At 47.0% G+C, this 16,836-nt stretch overlaps 1 protein-coding gene across 1 annotated transcript in view; it reads left to right on the forward strand.

The window, feature by feature from the left end:
- TRIM66 (tripartite motif containing 66) overlaps positions 1 to 16,836 on the forward strand; it is a 58,821-nt gene that overhangs the window by 26,372 nt on the left and 15,613 nt on the right. The window contains exons 8-16 of the mRNA XM_023754589.1: positions 8 to 694; positions 2,377 to 2,538; positions 12,554 to 13,075; positions 13,236 to 13,428; positions 13,963 to 14,023; positions 14,711 to 14,885; positions 15,172 to 15,458; positions 15,958 to 16,084; positions 16,415 to 16,489. Coding sequence (XP_023610357.1) covers positions 8 to 694; positions 2,377 to 2,538; positions 12,554 to 13,075; positions 13,236 to 13,428; positions 13,963 to 14,023; positions 14,711 to 14,885; positions 15,172 to 15,458; positions 15,958 to 16,084; positions 16,415 to 16,489 — 2,289 coding nt within the window. The remainder of the gene's footprint in view (positions 1 to 7; positions 695 to 2,376; positions 2,539 to 12,553; positions 13,076 to 13,235; positions 13,429 to 13,962; positions 14,024 to 14,710; positions 14,886 to 15,171; positions 15,459 to 15,957; positions 16,085 to 16,414; positions 16,490 to 16,836) is intronic.

The raw sequence follows: 16,836 nt of genomic DNA on the forward strand, positions 1-16,836 counted from the left end.
AGGCCAGGTCCCCCCACCCAGCATACACCAAGCTCACAGCTTTAGGCAGCCCTCTGAGGTGGTGCCCCAGCAGCTGGGGTCACTGCAGTGCTCCACCCTGATACCCAGAGAGAAAGAGCTGCCCTGCAATCCTCACCCACCAAAGCTGCTGCAGCCGTGGCTGGAAACCCAGCCCTCCGTGGAGCCGGAGAGCACATCCCAGCGGCTGGGGCATCAGCTGACCTCCCAGCCGGTGTGCATTGTCCCCCCGCAGGATGTTCAGCCTGGAGCCCATGCCCAGCCCACCTTACAGACACCCTCAATCCAAGTCCAGTTTGGCCACCACCAGAAGCTGAAGCTCAGCCACTTTCAGCAGCAGCCACAGCAGCAGCTGCCACCTCCGCTACCTCTGCCACCCCCACCCCAGCAGCAGCCACCCCCACTTCTACCTCCATCCCAGCACCTGGCTTCTAGTCAGCATGAGAACCCTCCTGGGCCTGCCTGTTCCCAGAACGTGGACATAATGCACCACAAGTTCGAGCTAGAGGAAATGCAGAAGGACCTGGAGCTTCTCCTTCAGGCTCAACAGCCCAGCCTGCAACTGAGTCAGACCAAATCACCTCAGCATCTTCAGCAAACCATTGTGGGGCAGATCAACTACATCGTGAGGCAGCCAGCCCCCATCCAGTCCCAGACGCAGGAGGACACCGTGCAGGTGAGCCTCAGAGTGGCTTGGGGTACATATTCTTCCCATCCTGGGATCACTCAGGAACACAGCCTCCCAACCACAGGGTGGCACAGGAACACAGTCTCTTCACCTTAGGGTGGCCTTGAGCACAACCTTCATATTTCAAGACTGCCCTGGGTTCCACCTCCCATCTCAGGAACCTCCAGAGAACATAGCATCTAGTCCCAACATAGAATGGGGCTCAACACTCCAGAGTGGCCTAACTCAGCCCTGTCCTCTTCTGTGACACCAGTGCCATGGCAGAGAGAGGCTATCTCTTAAACCAGGGGTCCTCAAACTACGGCCCGCGGGCCACATGCAAATACAAATATTGTATTCAAACTACGGCCCGCGGGCCACATGCAAATACAAATACTGTATTTGTTCCCATTTTGTTTTTTTACTTCAAAATAAGATATAGGAATTTGTTCATAGTTTTTTTTTAAACTATAGTCCGGCCCTCCAACGGTCTGAGGGACAGTGAACTGGCCCCCTGTTTAAAAAGTTTGAGGACCCCTGTCTTAAACCTTTGTAACCTCCTCCCTTTCCTTGCTGGGAACTTATGAATCTCAGACAGGAGAAAGGGAGAACTTAAAGAGCAACGGAGGGTATGCATTAGATGCTAGTGAGCAGCATCTTTTTTTTTCTTATTAAATTGGGGTGACATTGGTCAACATGAACATATAGGCTTCAGGTGTCGGTTTCTATGTTACAAGATCTGTATATAGCACCGGGGCAGCATCTTTATACCACTGCGTAGCTATAGGCTTAAAATTTATTTAAAGCCTACTACGCTAGGTATGTTTTATAGACAGTGTATCATTTATCCTATCAACAGTGCTGTCAGGGAGGCATTACCATCTGTATTTCATAGGTACAGAAGTGGAGGTCAAAGAGGGTGAGGAATTTGCCTTGAGATCCTGAAACATAGTGGTAGAACCAAGTCTTGGATCCAGGTCTGCGGACTCTGGAATGCCACAGAAGAGGCCTTGTTTTCTCCCTGGGGGATGATGAATGCTTCTCTCAGCTAAAAGCCAATCGAAGAGGCGCACTTTGACCTCTGGGATCTTTGCTGCCTTCTACATCTTCATTCTTAACTCTTGCTTTTCTTTTTTTTTTCTTTTCTTCTTCTTTTTTTTTCCCCCCAGAACTTCCTGTTGCAGCTCCCTTCTCTCTACTCACTTTTCCCATAGTGGTGTCTCCTTTAGATCTGTGATCACAGTTATATCTTCAAAGCAGCTCTATAGACTTTTACTTTATTACAAAATATAAGGCCTCACATTAATACTTAGTACTTTCAACTTTAGACCATGTTTCAAAGTTTTCCTCTGAGGTCAGTTTCTACGAGGGGATATAGACTAATTCTCATCACGACAGTGAAGAGTCTAGGGTTCCTAGAGGACCACAAGTTAAGTCATAACTGTTATGACTGCTAAGGCAAATATGACAGAGTTAGTTCAGAATTCTCCTGGGGTTTTATCCTAAGACTGTTATTCGGATATATCTTAGGAAGAGTTTAGATAAGAGTATCTTTCTTTCTGAAAAAATTTTAAGTAGTTCACAGTGGTGGTAAGGGGGAGTGCGGGTGGGCACTAACCCTGGGTGCAGCTGCTGCTGCTGCCTCTACTCTCTGCAGTGAAAGCCACCCAAGTTTTTATTTTCTTCTACAGGCTACAGATGAGCCCCCAGCAGCTGAAGTCCCAAAGCCAGCTCTCTCTCTTGACAAGAATACTGCTGCTAACTTGCCCCAGTCATCTGGGGAAGAAACCCCTCACAGTGTCCCCTCCCTGGACAACACTGCCCAGCACTCCTCTCCAAATGTGGTGAGAAAGGTACTAACAGAGCCTGCTTTTCCTAACCACGTGGGACCCACTGGTAGCCAAGACCCCCGGGAGCTGGATGAGGAGGACGGGGCGGGGGGAGGAGTGTCCCTGTTCCATCCCTGGATGTTACACAGCCCTGACTCATGCCTTCTGTCCTAATGAGTCAGCAACATAAGTCCTCCTCACCCCATTTCCACCCCCACATAGATACTTAAAATGGGACCAGCTAAGCTTCATTTAGAAAGGGGAAGAGTCAGTTTACTGAACACTTACTCTGTGCCTAGAACTGTGCGTGTGCTTCACAAGCATCTCAGCCCGCCCAGCAGTTCTGTGAGGTGGGCATCCCCATGATATGGCTATGGAAACTGAAGTCCAGGGCCCCAGAGCTAGTAGATAAAAGGGCTGAGTTTTATTTAAAATGAGATCTGTCAGAATCCAAAGCCTGAACATAACTCTCTGCAATGGAAATGGTGAAAATATTTTATGTGACTCCACAACCCAACATTGATTGGCCTTGGAATTAGAATCAATGGAATTTGTTAGGTGAGTACAGAGATGTCCTGAGCAGCTAGGGGCACTGAGATCTTTTAAAGATCAGCTACTGGAGCCCTCCCTGTGCACCCACTTCCCTGCTGGCTAGAAGTGTCAGTTACTGAACCCCACAACTCCTCAGCTGTCCTACTCTTACTGTCCTATGCCCCCCACCCCTGCAATCCTCCTAGCTGAAACCTCAGTACTGTGCCATGACCTCCACTCAGCCCTCCCTATGTACTTTGGCCCTTTTCATATTATCTTATTGCCTTCTCTGGTCTGGTGCCCTTAGCCCTCCTGGTGCTCCACTCAGCCCTGCACCTGAAGCTCTGTCAGCTATTCTGTAGCCTTCCAGTCTGCACCCTCTGCCCCAGTTCACTAGTTGTTCTGTGTACTTACCCCCTCACCATGTTTCCCTAGCAGCACCAGTGCCATCTATGCTTAGGTCAATCTATATCAGTGATATTTGAGAATTTAGAAAAGTAAGGCATGGCCAAAGTGAAATGTTAACTTAGAAATCCCTGGTGACTCTTGAAGTCTGGATAGGCCTCTGGTATTAGTGGTTTTTGGTTTATGCCTGTCTTGTCCTACCTGTTGAAATGCTTTGGCCTAGAGGCCATAGAGATGCTGTAAATAGGCCCTTTGTGGCTCTTAGGGGTATACTACTTGGGTCCTTAAATTCTTATACTTAGGCCAACTGCCTATCCATCCAAACATTTATTCACTCAATGTTAAAATATATATATATACAAAATCTCCTAGTATGTGCTAAATATTTTTGCTAGGTGTCAGGCACACATTGGTGAATAGTCTCACACTGGAGCTTAAGGTCTAGCAGGAGAGATAGTTAAGCAACAACAATCAATTATGATAAAGTGCGATAACTATTGGGGAATATAGAAGGAACACCTAGCCCTGGGAGAGGGACTGTTCAGAGAAGATTCCTAGAGGACATGATTTTGAGCTGAGATTTGAAAGACAAGTTAGGCTAGTGAAAGAGGTAGGGGTGGGGGGCTAGAATAAACAGTCAAAATCAATGGCAAGTAGGAAGCTCCAAAGTGAGAGAAAGCCTCGGGCACTTAGGGGGTCTCAGATAATTTGGCTTGGTAGGAACATGAGATGTCCTGGGGGATGGGAGTGAAACCAGAGTCTGAGACCTTGTGAATTAAGCTCTGGAGTTGGCATCAGGTCCTGTGGGTTGTGAGGAGTGAATGAAGAATTTCTAGCAAGGAAGGATCTGGTTTGAATGAAATTTTAGAAAAGTCACTTTAGCTGCAGTAAGGGAGACCAAAATAGTACAGAGGAGAAATAGGAGAAGTTGAATGAAGTCAGTAGTGATGGGGCTAAAGGGGAAACAAGGACTTCAAGAAAGCAGATTACAGGAGCTGTTTGTATTCAGAGCCTGATCAGCGATGGGAAGAGAGGGAAAGAAAGTCTTTTGGCTTAACACCTAGGTCTGTTTTGTCCCCCTGGTTTACCCTTCACTGAGATTTGAGCATGGGAAGAAGGTATATTTGGGGGGAGAAAAAAGTTATGTTTTGTACTGTTAATGGTCTTCTGTGGAAGCTGCATTAGAAGATGAGCAAAAGGCAGGTAGCTGTAGATGTCAGTAGTTCAGAAGGAAGCATGGGAATTTCCTGTGTTCAAGTGGTAGTAGAAGTCATGCAGAAAATGTCACATCTTGTTTAATGAGTCTCAGTTCTGTTCCTAAACACAGGACAGAGGAAGGAAAGGAGATGAGCCACGAATAGGTTGGTAATGGGGTTAGTGAAGGTCCTAGGAACTCTAATTTCTCATTTTGAGCTGCCATGGCCCTTATTAACCTGGGCTCATGCAGAAATTTGTAGGGCAGGGGGCCCAAAATTTTTTAGATGTTTTATAGACTTCTTTATGGCTTGAACTCCCAGAAAAAGGAACATCAGGGTTGCCATTCTGGCCCAGAGGACCCTTTGGATCCACTTGACTGAGAGAGTCCTAATTAAATACAAAGCTGCTTAAATAGGAAAAAGGGCTTTCTTTTTGAGGGCAGTCATTGCCTTGAGCCTGGAATTGGGCAGGGTGGAGGGTATGAAGATAACATTTTGAGCATCTTATCATTAAGTGATAATATTTTGTATATCATTTTCTGCTTTTTCTATAGATTTTTACATGGATTATTCATTTTGTCTCTTTGTTTATCTAGAAATACTATGAGCAAGCCACTTTCTTGCTCCCCTTTGAAAGATGTGGAAACTGAGACACAGAGAGGTTAAGTGACCCATCCAGGAGGTTATACAGTTGATTATTGGCAATGTTATGACCAAAGCACAGGTCTCTTATTCATCCCTGTGTTAGTGACTAGGTTAAATTTTCTCTTTGTGGACTGCAGTGGAGGAGGCAGTACTTCATTTGGCCTCTCATGTGCTGGATTTTTCTGTCCTTATAATCGTTGAAGTAGTCTGAGGCCTTGCTGGGAGAGGTCTTAGGAGCCTAGTTTGGCCTTGATTTTCTTTATTTGATAAAGGTTGTTTAGCCTCCAGCCCACTCCTCAGCCTGTACTGGCCTGAGTGCCAGGGAAGTCAGAAGCCGATCTGAAGGTCACAGACCAGGGGAACCTAAGGCACCAGGCACCTCTCTGCGTGTTCCATGGGACTCTTTCATACTCTGAGCTGCTCACTGGCTTTATGTCACCACAAGGAAGATTGTGGTTACAGCAGAGCTGCTGTGCACAAGTATCTAGGACTTGGTACTAAGTGAGCTGATGCTAAAAGCAGATCTGAAAGTTCCAGAATGGGTTTTCTCATGGCTTGAGCTCTGCGATCTCAGGAGCATTTTATCCACCACCTTCCCTGAATCCACCAGGATGTTTTGAATGAAGGTTGACATTTGTCTGACACTAGCTGTTACCTATGCTTCCTAGTCTTGGTTTAGCCACTCTGAAGAAAGACCATGGCTACAGCTCTGCAGCAGAACCTCTTACCTCCCAAGTGAAACTGGAAGACATTTGATGGCTCCATTTCATATTTCTGAACGATTCGACTGCTGAGAAAGACACCCCCTTTACACAAAGCTCTCATGGAGTCAAACCTGGTGGCATCACGGGAGCCCTGGCTGAGCCCCACTTCACCTGCAAGAGGGATCTCTCTTCTGCTCATAATGTGGCCCCAGATCTCTAACAGAGAACTTTGAGCCATCAGGATGCTGCTCATGGTTTGAGAGGAGTCTGGGATGTATTTTCAGTAAATGTTACTGAAGCAGTAGGCATTCCTGTAGTCCAGATGATTAAGAGTGATGCAGGAAGTAAAGGAGTATGACTCATACAAATAGCATTTATTACCATTATTAAAGCACTTTGATGCCTGAGCTCTAAATTTGATTCTTACAACTCAGTGAGATTCACATTAACTTGTGGAAAAAGGAATTAAAACCCAGAAATGGGAAATGATGTGCTTAAACCCATGCTCTAAACCAGGGGTGTGGAACCATTTTTCTGCCAAGGGCCATTTGGATATTTGGATAACATTATTCGTGGGCCATATAAAATTATCAATTAAAAACCTGCTATATTTGATCAAACATTTAATTAACTCAGCCCTAATGGCTTGGCAGGCCCAGACCAAATGATTTTGTGGGCCTTATATGGCCCATGGGCCGGGCATTCCCCAGCCCTGCAGTCTAAACCCTGGCATAAGTGAGAAAATACTAGGCATCCTGTCTTTCCAGTCTCCAAATCCACTGCCATGGATCAGATCATGGGTTCTCGACCTCAGCAACCATATTCTCCTCATTGCCTAGCCCTGAGAGCAGCTGTTGCTCAGGATGTTCCTGAACAAAGTGCCTGGTGAGGCTTTCTTAGGGCACAGCCTGTGTTAGCACATGTAGAACTTATACAGAGGTCTACTCTGTCCTACTCAGGAATCGAGGCAAACACTCCCCAGGCCTGGTTCCCTGAATCTAGCTCCCTCTAGGAAACCTGTCTCCTTAGCTCTAGCCTGGCTTAATTCACAGACCAAACTCAAGCCCTTTGTTTAGGTCACCTGGCCCATGAGAGAACAGGTTCTTGCCTGTAGGTCTTAAATTTCCTTACCCTGGCCTGGTCACAATACCTCTGACCTATTTCTCCAGAGTAGCTAAGGATGCAGCCCCTCCAACTATTTTGAGAATTCTGCTCATTCTTTCACTTCAGATTCACTGGAATCCATTGATTCCTTTCCTCTTCCTTCCCCCTCAGGCTCTGGGATCCTCTTTTGCTTTTTCCGTCTCTTATGATCATCAAGGCACTGGGTACTCTTTAGTTATCTCTTCACCACCCATGAATGCTTTCTCATTTGGCTTTGGTCACTTGGCCTAAATCAGCATAGTTACAGCCACAGCAGTAGCCCTAATTTGTACAGAACACTCATTGTCAACAAGAGCAGCGACTTCACTATAAAAATCAGCTTGTGAAACCACTTGCTGGAAAGTTAGTTCCTTCCTCAGCTATCTGGTTCAACTGTTTCAAGATCTACTATACTATTTTAAACCAGCCTACCTCGGAAGCTGCTGACGCACTCAAATATCCCAAGGATTTAATTCACAAATCTATTTACCGCTATCCTTGTCTCCTTATCTGTTTCCTTCAGCCAGAGTGAAGGCCTTCTGTGTGTTTCCAAGGCACAACTGCCAAGTCACTGGTCCCTTCTCATACTGCCCATTTACATGGTGTGGTTAGTCTTAGACAGTTTTAATACTGAACAAAACCCTGAAACCAGAAGTGATCGGTCAAAGCTTCGGAGCAGCAGCAGAACACAATGTCATGAACTCCACGCATTATATTCTGTATGAGACCATAAGCCCACACTCAGGTGTCTAGTCAGCAGTCTTGATCTAGAAAGCTTAGCTGTATGGTTTTCTTTGGAAATTACTTAGTTTTCTTACATTGCAGCAGTAAGCAGATCAGAAGCAGGGAGTCGGGCCTTCGATAATGGCAGCTAACACCTGGGGAAGGTGAGAAGCTTCACCCGGAAAAGTGGGGCGGTGTGAGCCCCGAGATGACAAGCAACGCCCTGCAATCTCAGATGTTCCCTAAAGCACCACTGTCCTGCCCCAGTAAGAGGAGTTCATCAAAGTTCCTTTGTGTCACTAAATAAATGGTCTCATTAGGCCCCATGTGCTCTATTTAATAAGACAAGCTAGTGTGTAAGGTGTTTCAGAAGTGCTCCCATTCAAAATAATTTTAAGGTATGTTTCAGATATCTTGAAAATGAATTTCTGTGGAATACCACTCCATCTACACTACTTTACCCCCAGCACTATTGTCTTGCTGTAAGAACCTGAAATTGATATTAAACTCAGGGCATGTGCACTAAGTGTCTGTTTATTGCCTTCTCAATTCCGTCTTACTAGGGCACTGGCTTTCTAGCTAATGGCAGAAAATCAAGACCAGTCAGCAGGTTTTTAAGGCTGGGCTCAGGTTCCTAGTCTTGGGCCTATAGGGGCTTGGGAGATCTGGGTAATCACTCTGTGTCTCAATCCCTTCCTAAAATGAAAGAACAGAGCTTCCGCTGATTATTGACATCACCATGTGGAATAATGTTAACACATTGAACTCTAGAAAAAGATTTGTGTGGTGAGGATGGGGAGAGGGAGGAGGCGCCGCAGGTAACAGAGCGCAGGGCAAGCAGGAAAGACAGGTTAAACAGGTGAAGGGTTGCATAGGTGACCAGTAGAAGAGGGTGAAAGTCGGACAATTCAGGGAAGTAGCAGGCCAGGCAAGTTGTAGAGGCAGGTGGTTCAGACGGGTAGATTATATACATTCTAGATGGGGTGATTCAGACAAATCATAGGTCAGGCAGATGCAAACAGAGATAAGGAGATAGAGATAAAGAGATAAGAGACAAGAAGAGGAAAGGGACAGGGACAAGAACATGCAGTTTTGGGGGAGAGAAAATTAGGGGCAAGTGAGTATATGCTAGGTCAGAGAGGTAAGAGGGGCTCTTTAGGCTCAGGGCACTCTCCCCTCTTCCCCAAAGGTAACCTGAGTGGATTATCAGAATGAATGTTTTTGGCATTTTGACTTTTTTTTGTTCCCTGAACTAGAAAATGTTCATTTTCACTTGAAAACCTCAAGTATACATTTTCCCCAATGAAATCTGAACATTTTGTATGTAAAGATGAGATTAAGGTATCGGTTGTGTACCTGCCAGCTTGGAAGTGTCAGTGATTGCCCTATACAGACTTTACAGCAGGCCATAGGCTTACGTTTCTCATTTAACCTGTGAACAATCGTGGTGCAGAGAGGGCAGGTGGCATCATCTCCATTGACAGTTGAGCTCCTCCTGTGTGTGAGGCACCAAATGCCAGGTGTGGCCACATTCCCAAGCCCTTCTCCAATGGGAGCATGTGCTTCAGAAGCCCTTTCCTTCCTTGCAGGCCCTGGAGACTCAGCCTGCTTTCCTGGCCCTGAAAGTAGACCCTCCCCTTAGCCCTCTACTCACCTAGTAGCCCTGGCAGGAGAGTAGGATGGAGGTTCTCAACTCATCTCTTTCTTTCTATACATGAAATGAGTACCTTTTGCAGCCTTTCACTCCAGAGAGATAGATAAAGCATCTTAAAATAACTAATACTCAGCAAATATCGGTTCTGGAAATGCCACTGTGTTTGTACAGCCTGTAGAAATGGAGTCGGGGCTGGCTTCCTTATGGCACTTGCTCTGAGTCTCTACTCAGAATTCCCCCAGGGACATTTCCCAGGTTCTTGTTACCACTGCCAGAGCTTCACCCCACCCCCTGATGGCCTTAGCCTCCTTGAGATTGGCTGTAGATATGGAGGCAAAAGAGACCGGTCTTGTCTGCAGTATCTTAGGGCGTGTTACTGCTCTTGCACTGTTATGATACTGTTATGGGTGTTTATGGAAGCAGGTCCATCAGGTCCAGGTTAAAATAAACTGTTGCAGTTTCCACAATTCTTCCACGGCTCAGTCTGCATGCCCTGCTCTCCTCTATTATTATATTAACTCACATTGTGTGATATGCAGTAAGTAACCAGGACAGGGGAGTTGATATCCTACAAGTGTGATTTCTACCCTCTAATCTGGAAAGTTTTGTCTTTGGGAATTTAATTTTGTGTACATCTTGTGACATATTGCACCTGACTGTCATTACTTGGCATGGGCCAGGTGGATTTTGGTGTTCTTCTCCCCCCCCCTTTATTGATTAAGGTATTACAAATGTGTCCTTATCCTCTCATTGTGGATCTTGGTGTTCTTAATGCTTGGCACGAAGGGTCTCACTGAAAGGCAGAGAGCCATCTGTGTAGTCGGTAGATGAAATGAACACCAGCACTGCATTAAATATACATGTCAAATCGGAAAAGGTGAAAAAATCCACCTCCAAGGACTGGATGGTCCTATGTAACAGAAGGGAATGCAATCATCATCGGGTATTCTTGTCCATAGACAAAAAATATAGAATAATAGAAAGCTATGGTAGTACATAACCAGGACAACAAAGGGGTGATTGAAATAGCCCTTTTTTTTTATCGCAGTCCCTTAAACTGTGCTCCATGCCTAGTCTGCCAAATTTGGTTTGAGTATTCTCCCCATCCTCCTTTCTTTTAAACCTTTCTTACCTATAAGAAAGAGACTTTACCAGTGGTTCTCAACCTTCTGGCCCTTTAAATACAGTTCCTCATGTTGTGACCCAACCATAAAATTATTTTCATTGCTACTTCATAACTGTAATGTTGCCACTGTTATGAATCGTAATGTAAATACCTGATATGCAGGAAGTTTAGGCAACCCCTGTGAAAGGGTCGTTTGACAGCCAAAGGGGTCACAACCCACAGGTTGAGACCGCTGCTTTAGACTATAGAGCAGGGGTCCTCAAACTACGGCCTGCGGGCCACATGCAAATACAAATATTGTATTTGTTCCCGTTTTGTTTTTTTACTTCAAAATAAGATATGTGCAGTGTGCATAGGAATTTGTTCATAGTTTTTTTTTAAACTATAGTCTGGCCCTCCAACAGTCTGAGGGACAGTGAACTAGCCCCCTGTTTAAAAAGTTTGAGGACCCCTCCTATAGAGGAAATTGAGCCTTTTTTTTTTTAAATGAAGACTATTGAACTACCAAGGAACATATAAAAAGCAAACTTTTCTTTGGAGACACAGAGGGTATTTAGCTTATTTGCTTTTAAAATTGAGAATTAAGAATAGAAAATATAGACTTTGCTAAAACAATAAGGGAAATGAGTTGGGAGGGAAGAGAAAAAGATGATAAGAACAAGGAAACAGGAGAGGAAGAGAGAAGAAGGTTAGGGGGAGAAGGAGCAGGTGAAGGAAGGACAAAGAGAGGGAAGAAGAGTATGGCAGTGGTAGGGGAAAGGAGGAAGCATAGAGAAGGATAGTGGCAGACAGGCCAGGATTAAGAGTGTGGCTTCAGTGCCGGAGATCTGGATTCTAAATCTACAGAAGTCCTATCTAGTGGTGAAATACTGAAAGGATTCCCCCTGAAATCAGGAATGAGACTGGGATGGCTACTCCAACTGCTTCTATTTAACTTGGTCCTGGAGGTCTGAGCTAGTGGAGTAAGGCAAGAAAAACAAACATCAGGAAAGGAAGACATAAAACTTACTATTCACAGATGACATGATTTGTGTGCACAGAAAAACCCCAAAGTGACTTTAACAAGGTCTCTGGGTAGAAGGTCAGTATACAAAAATGAATTGTATTTCTATATGTGAGCACAAATAAAAAGAAATGGAAATTTACAAAATTAGGTTTCCAATAACATTAAAAAGAAAACCAAAAAACGGCAGATGCTTTTCTGGATGGAGGTTCTCAACTCCCCTCTTTCTCCCTGTACATGAAATGAATAACTTGTCTTAATATTCTGCAGCGTTTCCTCTAGTGTAAACTTAGGGTCACAGCAGCAATAACAACAATAATAGCAGCAGCTGGGTTTATTGAGTACCTGCAATATGCCAGACATTGTTCCAAATGCTAACATGGATTCTTTCTTTTGGCCTTTACAGCAACCCTGTAATGTTTGTTGTGAGAATTAAATGATGAAATGTATGTAAAGCACTCAGCAAATTGCATTGCATGTAATACATTCTTAATAAATTTTAGCAATATAAAAACAATCATTATGTTAGAGAGGTGCATAGACTCAGTTGTTAGTAGAACTAAGCTGCTATTCATTTGGCTTAAAATTTGTAGAATAAACAGTCATGCATTATTGTTATTTAAAACATTTTTTAATAGCTCATTAATTTATTTATTTAGTCAGGCACTGCTCGTGGGTCTATGAATGCAGAGGGTAAGCAAGATAGATAAAAATCCATGCCCTGATGGAGTTTACAGTTTGTAGGGGAAGCAGACATTAGTATCAAATGGTGCCACAGACTGTGCTATTGGAATAAAGTACAAGGATTTATGAGAGCATAAAAGGGGGGGCTGGTATGGGCTACCTCTCCCCTTTCCCTCTGCCATCCCCAGCTAACAGCCTCGCTCTGTCCTGTCTTTGCTCCTGCAGCACTCCACCTCTGTGAGCATCATGGGCTTTTCCAACACTGTGGAGATGGAGCTGTCATCTACGAGGCTGGCGAAGGCCCTAGAGCCACAGATCCAGAGTGTGAGCAGCCTGACAGCTGCCCCCCTTCAGGCAGTACCAGGCCTGCTGAGTGGCCCCCCACCGACTGTGTCCAGCCTGACAAGCGGACAAAACCAGGCTCTGTCCAGCCTGACAGGCAGTCACCTGCAGACAATGCCCAGCCTCATGCGTGGCACGGCCCGGTCCATGCCCAACCTGATTAGTGAGGCCTCCCAGGCCATCACAAACCGGGCAAGTAATTACTGTCAGGCCGGGCCCAACCTGATGTCTGGTCCCAGCCAGGCTGTGCCAAGCCTGGCAATTTGTCCTCTGCAGAGTACGCCTCCGGCTTCTGACGTGCAGCCCGACACTGGAGCCAGTGGCAGTCCTGGCCCTGGCCGAGCTGCAGGGGGCCTGTGCCCTGGCGATGGGGCTGACCCCTCCATGGGGAACACCCTCTGTAAGGTAAGTCCTGGGAAAATGCCATTCAACTATCTCTGCTCATCACGGGGCAAAAGGGTGGTCCCTGAAGGCCTTATCCTGGCTTTCACTTAACAGCTCTGTGACCACTAACAGCAAAAATGTCTGATTTCTTTGATTTTTCTTGGCCTTTTACTTTTAAAAGATGGAAAGTGAAGATTCCACCCATTTCAATGACTCTTTGGGACAAGATCCCACAGGCCCTGGTCTAGATGTTTCCAAGGACTTGCCTGTCCCCTCAGAACTGGAGGAACCAATTAACCTCTCTGTGAAAAAACCACCTGTGGTCTCAGTGGTCAAAACATCCGTGGCTCTGCAGCAGTACCAGAACCTAAAAGGTGAGACTCACGTGAGCAACCTGCGCTCATGCTGGCCACAAACCTGAGCAGATGGGCTCAGCATTTCCAGGGGAGGTGGAGGTAGCAGCCAGGCTGTGGGCCGGAGGGAGCAGTGTTCCTCTCTCAGGCTAAGTTCACTTCTCTCCTCCAGAACTGATTTATTGATTCCTGTTCTGTTTCCCTCGCTGTGGCCATGGCTGATTCAGGCATGGCCAAGACTTAGCCTCCTTGTAACATTCCCCATGAAAACGGTTCTGGGGGCCTGAGTTATAGGTAAGGGGTAACCGGAAGAATGCACCCCAGAAAGGCTAGCCTTGGCAGATTATTTAAGGAAAAGAGCGTGTCTGACTTTGGAGTCAGGTAGATCTAAGTTAGAAAACCAGCCATGGCAGGACTGTCACCACTATGAATGATAACCGTGTATGTAACTATTGTATGAGAGGTGTGTGGCCAAAGGTATGAGTGGCAGATATGAGTGTGGGTGACAGGATATGTTGTCATAAATATGTCACAGGTATTTGTCTTTTGCCTTAGAGTATGAGAATGTTGAACAAGGAGCCCTAGAGCTGGATACAAAAGAGAACCAGAGTATCAGGTAAGAGATTCTTGGCCCAACCTCCCCCCCCTCCCCGCCCCCGCTCAGTTTCAGATCCTGGGAGGCTGGCACAGGAAGTAAGCATCTTTGATGACTTCACTAGAAGCAGATGTTTGCCTGCAACTGTTTTCTTCAACCCTTAGACCTTCAAGTGGGGTCTGTGTGGGCGGGTGTCTGGGATTTTGTGGAAGGATGTTGTGGCTCCTGCACCATGAGGCACGCGCTCTGTGTGCAGTCCTCCCTCTTCACGGATCCCTTTCTTGGGCCAAAGGGTTTCCCAGAGGCTGACAGGGTCTGGCCAGGCAGAGCTGGGCAGGAGGGCAAAATATGGGCCTGTCGAGGGTTGGACGGAGATCTTTTTTTAAAATTAAATATATTTTTATTAATTTCAGAGAGGAAGGGAGAGGGAGAGACAGAAACATGAATGATGAGAGAGAATCATTGATCGATTGCCTCCTGCACGCCCCACACTGGGGATCGAGCCTGCAATCTTGGCATGTGGCCTGACCTGGAATCGAACCATGATCTTCTGGTTCATAGGTTGACGCTCAACCACTGAGCCACACTGGCCAGGCATGGGGGAGATTTTGAGCAGCAATTTAGTTGTGGGATCCTGGATGAACCCTATTTAGAGGCTGGGGCCAGAGGAGGTTCCCATTGAGACCCAGGGTATCTCTCTTGCCATAGATCCTACAATAGTGAGTCCAAGATTCCCTATGTGCGACTAGAGCGACTCAAGATCCATGCTTCCTCCTCGGGAGAGATGCCCGTGTTTAAGTTGAAGCCACAGGAGAATGATCAGGATGGGAGCTTCCTGTTGATCATCGAGTGTGGCAATGAGTCCTCCAGCATGTCCATTAAGGTACCACTTTGCTCTGCTTTGGCCTTGAACCTCCTTTCTTTTTGCTACTGGCAGAATTCTGGCCCTGGCTCCGTCCTGCGTCTCTGAGTGGGGCTTCAGCTTGGCCAGACTTCGTTCCTTGCTGCAGTGGCCTGTGATGCACATTAGGAGTGAGCTGCCAGCAGTCACGGGGCTTGTGGTCCTGGAATAAGCCAGTGTTCAGAGATTGTCAATCCCTCCCCTCCTTCTCTCCCTCAACAACCTACTGGTGCTGTATCTCTTGGCTCAGACTCACTTCTTTTCCAAGGTCAGTCAGCATACCCAGCCTGATGCCAGCCAGGCCCCAAGTCTGGGAGGAAGGAAGGTCACTGTCACATCTCTGGGGCAGCAGTCACCAGAGGTGGAGGGGGCATCTCCCGAAGAACACAGACTCGCTCCTCGAGCTCCTGGAGCCAAGAAGGGACCGCCAGCACCGATAGAGAATGAGGACTTCTGTGCCGTGTGCCTCAATGGGGGAGAGTTGCTGTGCTGTGACCGCTGCCCCAAAGTGTACCACCTTTCCTGCCACTTGCCAGCCTTGCTCAGCTTCCCTGGGTGAGTCATGCTAATCCAGGGCTATCACCTGGCTGGCGGGGGTCGGGGGGCGGGGTGCGGGGGAGATCTTCCAAGGATGATTATTTCAGGCCTGGCCCTCAGAGCTCCCTCTGGTGGGCTTCCCCTCCTCTCTGAGCCTGCATGAATGAGTTAGTGATCCTGTAGCTGTATTCCTTCTGCACACAGAAAAGTGGGTGGTTGAAATTCAGGTGGCTTTCTTTCCTTTTCTATTCCCAGCTTCCCCCTGCACACAGATTGTCCCTATACTCCTGTCTCTGCCTTGTTACGACTTCTCTTTCCTTGCATTCACTAAATCCCAAGTTACGGAATTTCTCTCAAGCTTTTCGCTCGGAAGCCATTCCCTACAGTGTAGGGCTAGGGACTCAGTTTTCCAGTGCCCCTCTTTCCCCCTACACACACCTGTCTTGGGGCACAGGGACAGGGGAGGGAGCTCTGGGCAATGTGTTGAAGTCTAACGAGGCCTCACCCGTCTCTGCAGGGGAGATTGGGTGTGTACCTTGTGCCGCAGCCTGACCCAGCCCGAGATGGAGTACGACTGTGAGAATGCCCGCTATAACCAGCCTGGGATCTGGGCCCCTCCTGGCCTGGGCATATCTGACCAGAAGGTAGGGCGTGGTCTCTGGGAAAAGGTTCCAGGCCTGCAGCAGCCTCCCTGTGCCAACAGGGGCTGAGGCCTTCCTGAGGGGATGAGAGGCTTCTCCTGGTACCTCTCTTTGGGGCTATGCCTTGCAGTTTGGCCCATTGGGAGTTGCTCTGATTTTCCTTCTGCCCACTGTTTTTTCTGGCCTGGAAGGCTGAACTGTACCTTAGTATGGTGGCTCATACCCTGTGGAGCAGAGCCAACCCCGTTAGAGTTCTCAGGGTCACTATCTTTAGTTCTTATTGAGGTGGGAACCAGAACAAAGTCACACTGTTGCCAATTCTGATCTCTGCAGAAGTGTGAGAAGCTGGTACTGTCCTTGTGCTGCAATAGCCTCAGCCTGCCTTTCCACGAACCTGTCAGCCCTCTGGTAAGGAAGGCCTTGCTGTTTCTGCCTGCCACTGTGCTCTCTGCTCAGAGGGCCCTGGGGCGGGGGGAAGATCACCATGTGGGCTCAGAGCACAGCCACTAGAAGTGGATGGTCCAGGAGACCAGGGAGCCATGGCCAATACAGCCCCTCCCACCCCAATGCTGCTACAACAGACCTGACTTGACAAGTAGAACATTCCTCCTCTTCGCTTTCTCTTTGTCTTCCTTCCCCGCACTTTTCTTCTTACTGACTTTCTCTTTCTTATGTTCTTTCACTTCTTCTCCAACTCATTCTCCATCTCTTCTTTTTTCTTATCGCCACTTCTCTCTTCCTGCTTTGGCTTCTTC

The sequence above is a fragment of the Myotis lucifugus genome, unplaced genomic scaffold (genome assembly GCF_000147115.1).
Source record: "Myotis lucifugus unplaced genomic scaffold, Myoluc2.0 scaffold_61, whole genome shotgun sequence".
In the NCBI taxonomy this organism is placed as follows: domain Eukaryota; kingdom Metazoa; phylum Chordata; class Mammalia; order Chiroptera; family Vespertilionidae; genus Myotis; species Myotis lucifugus.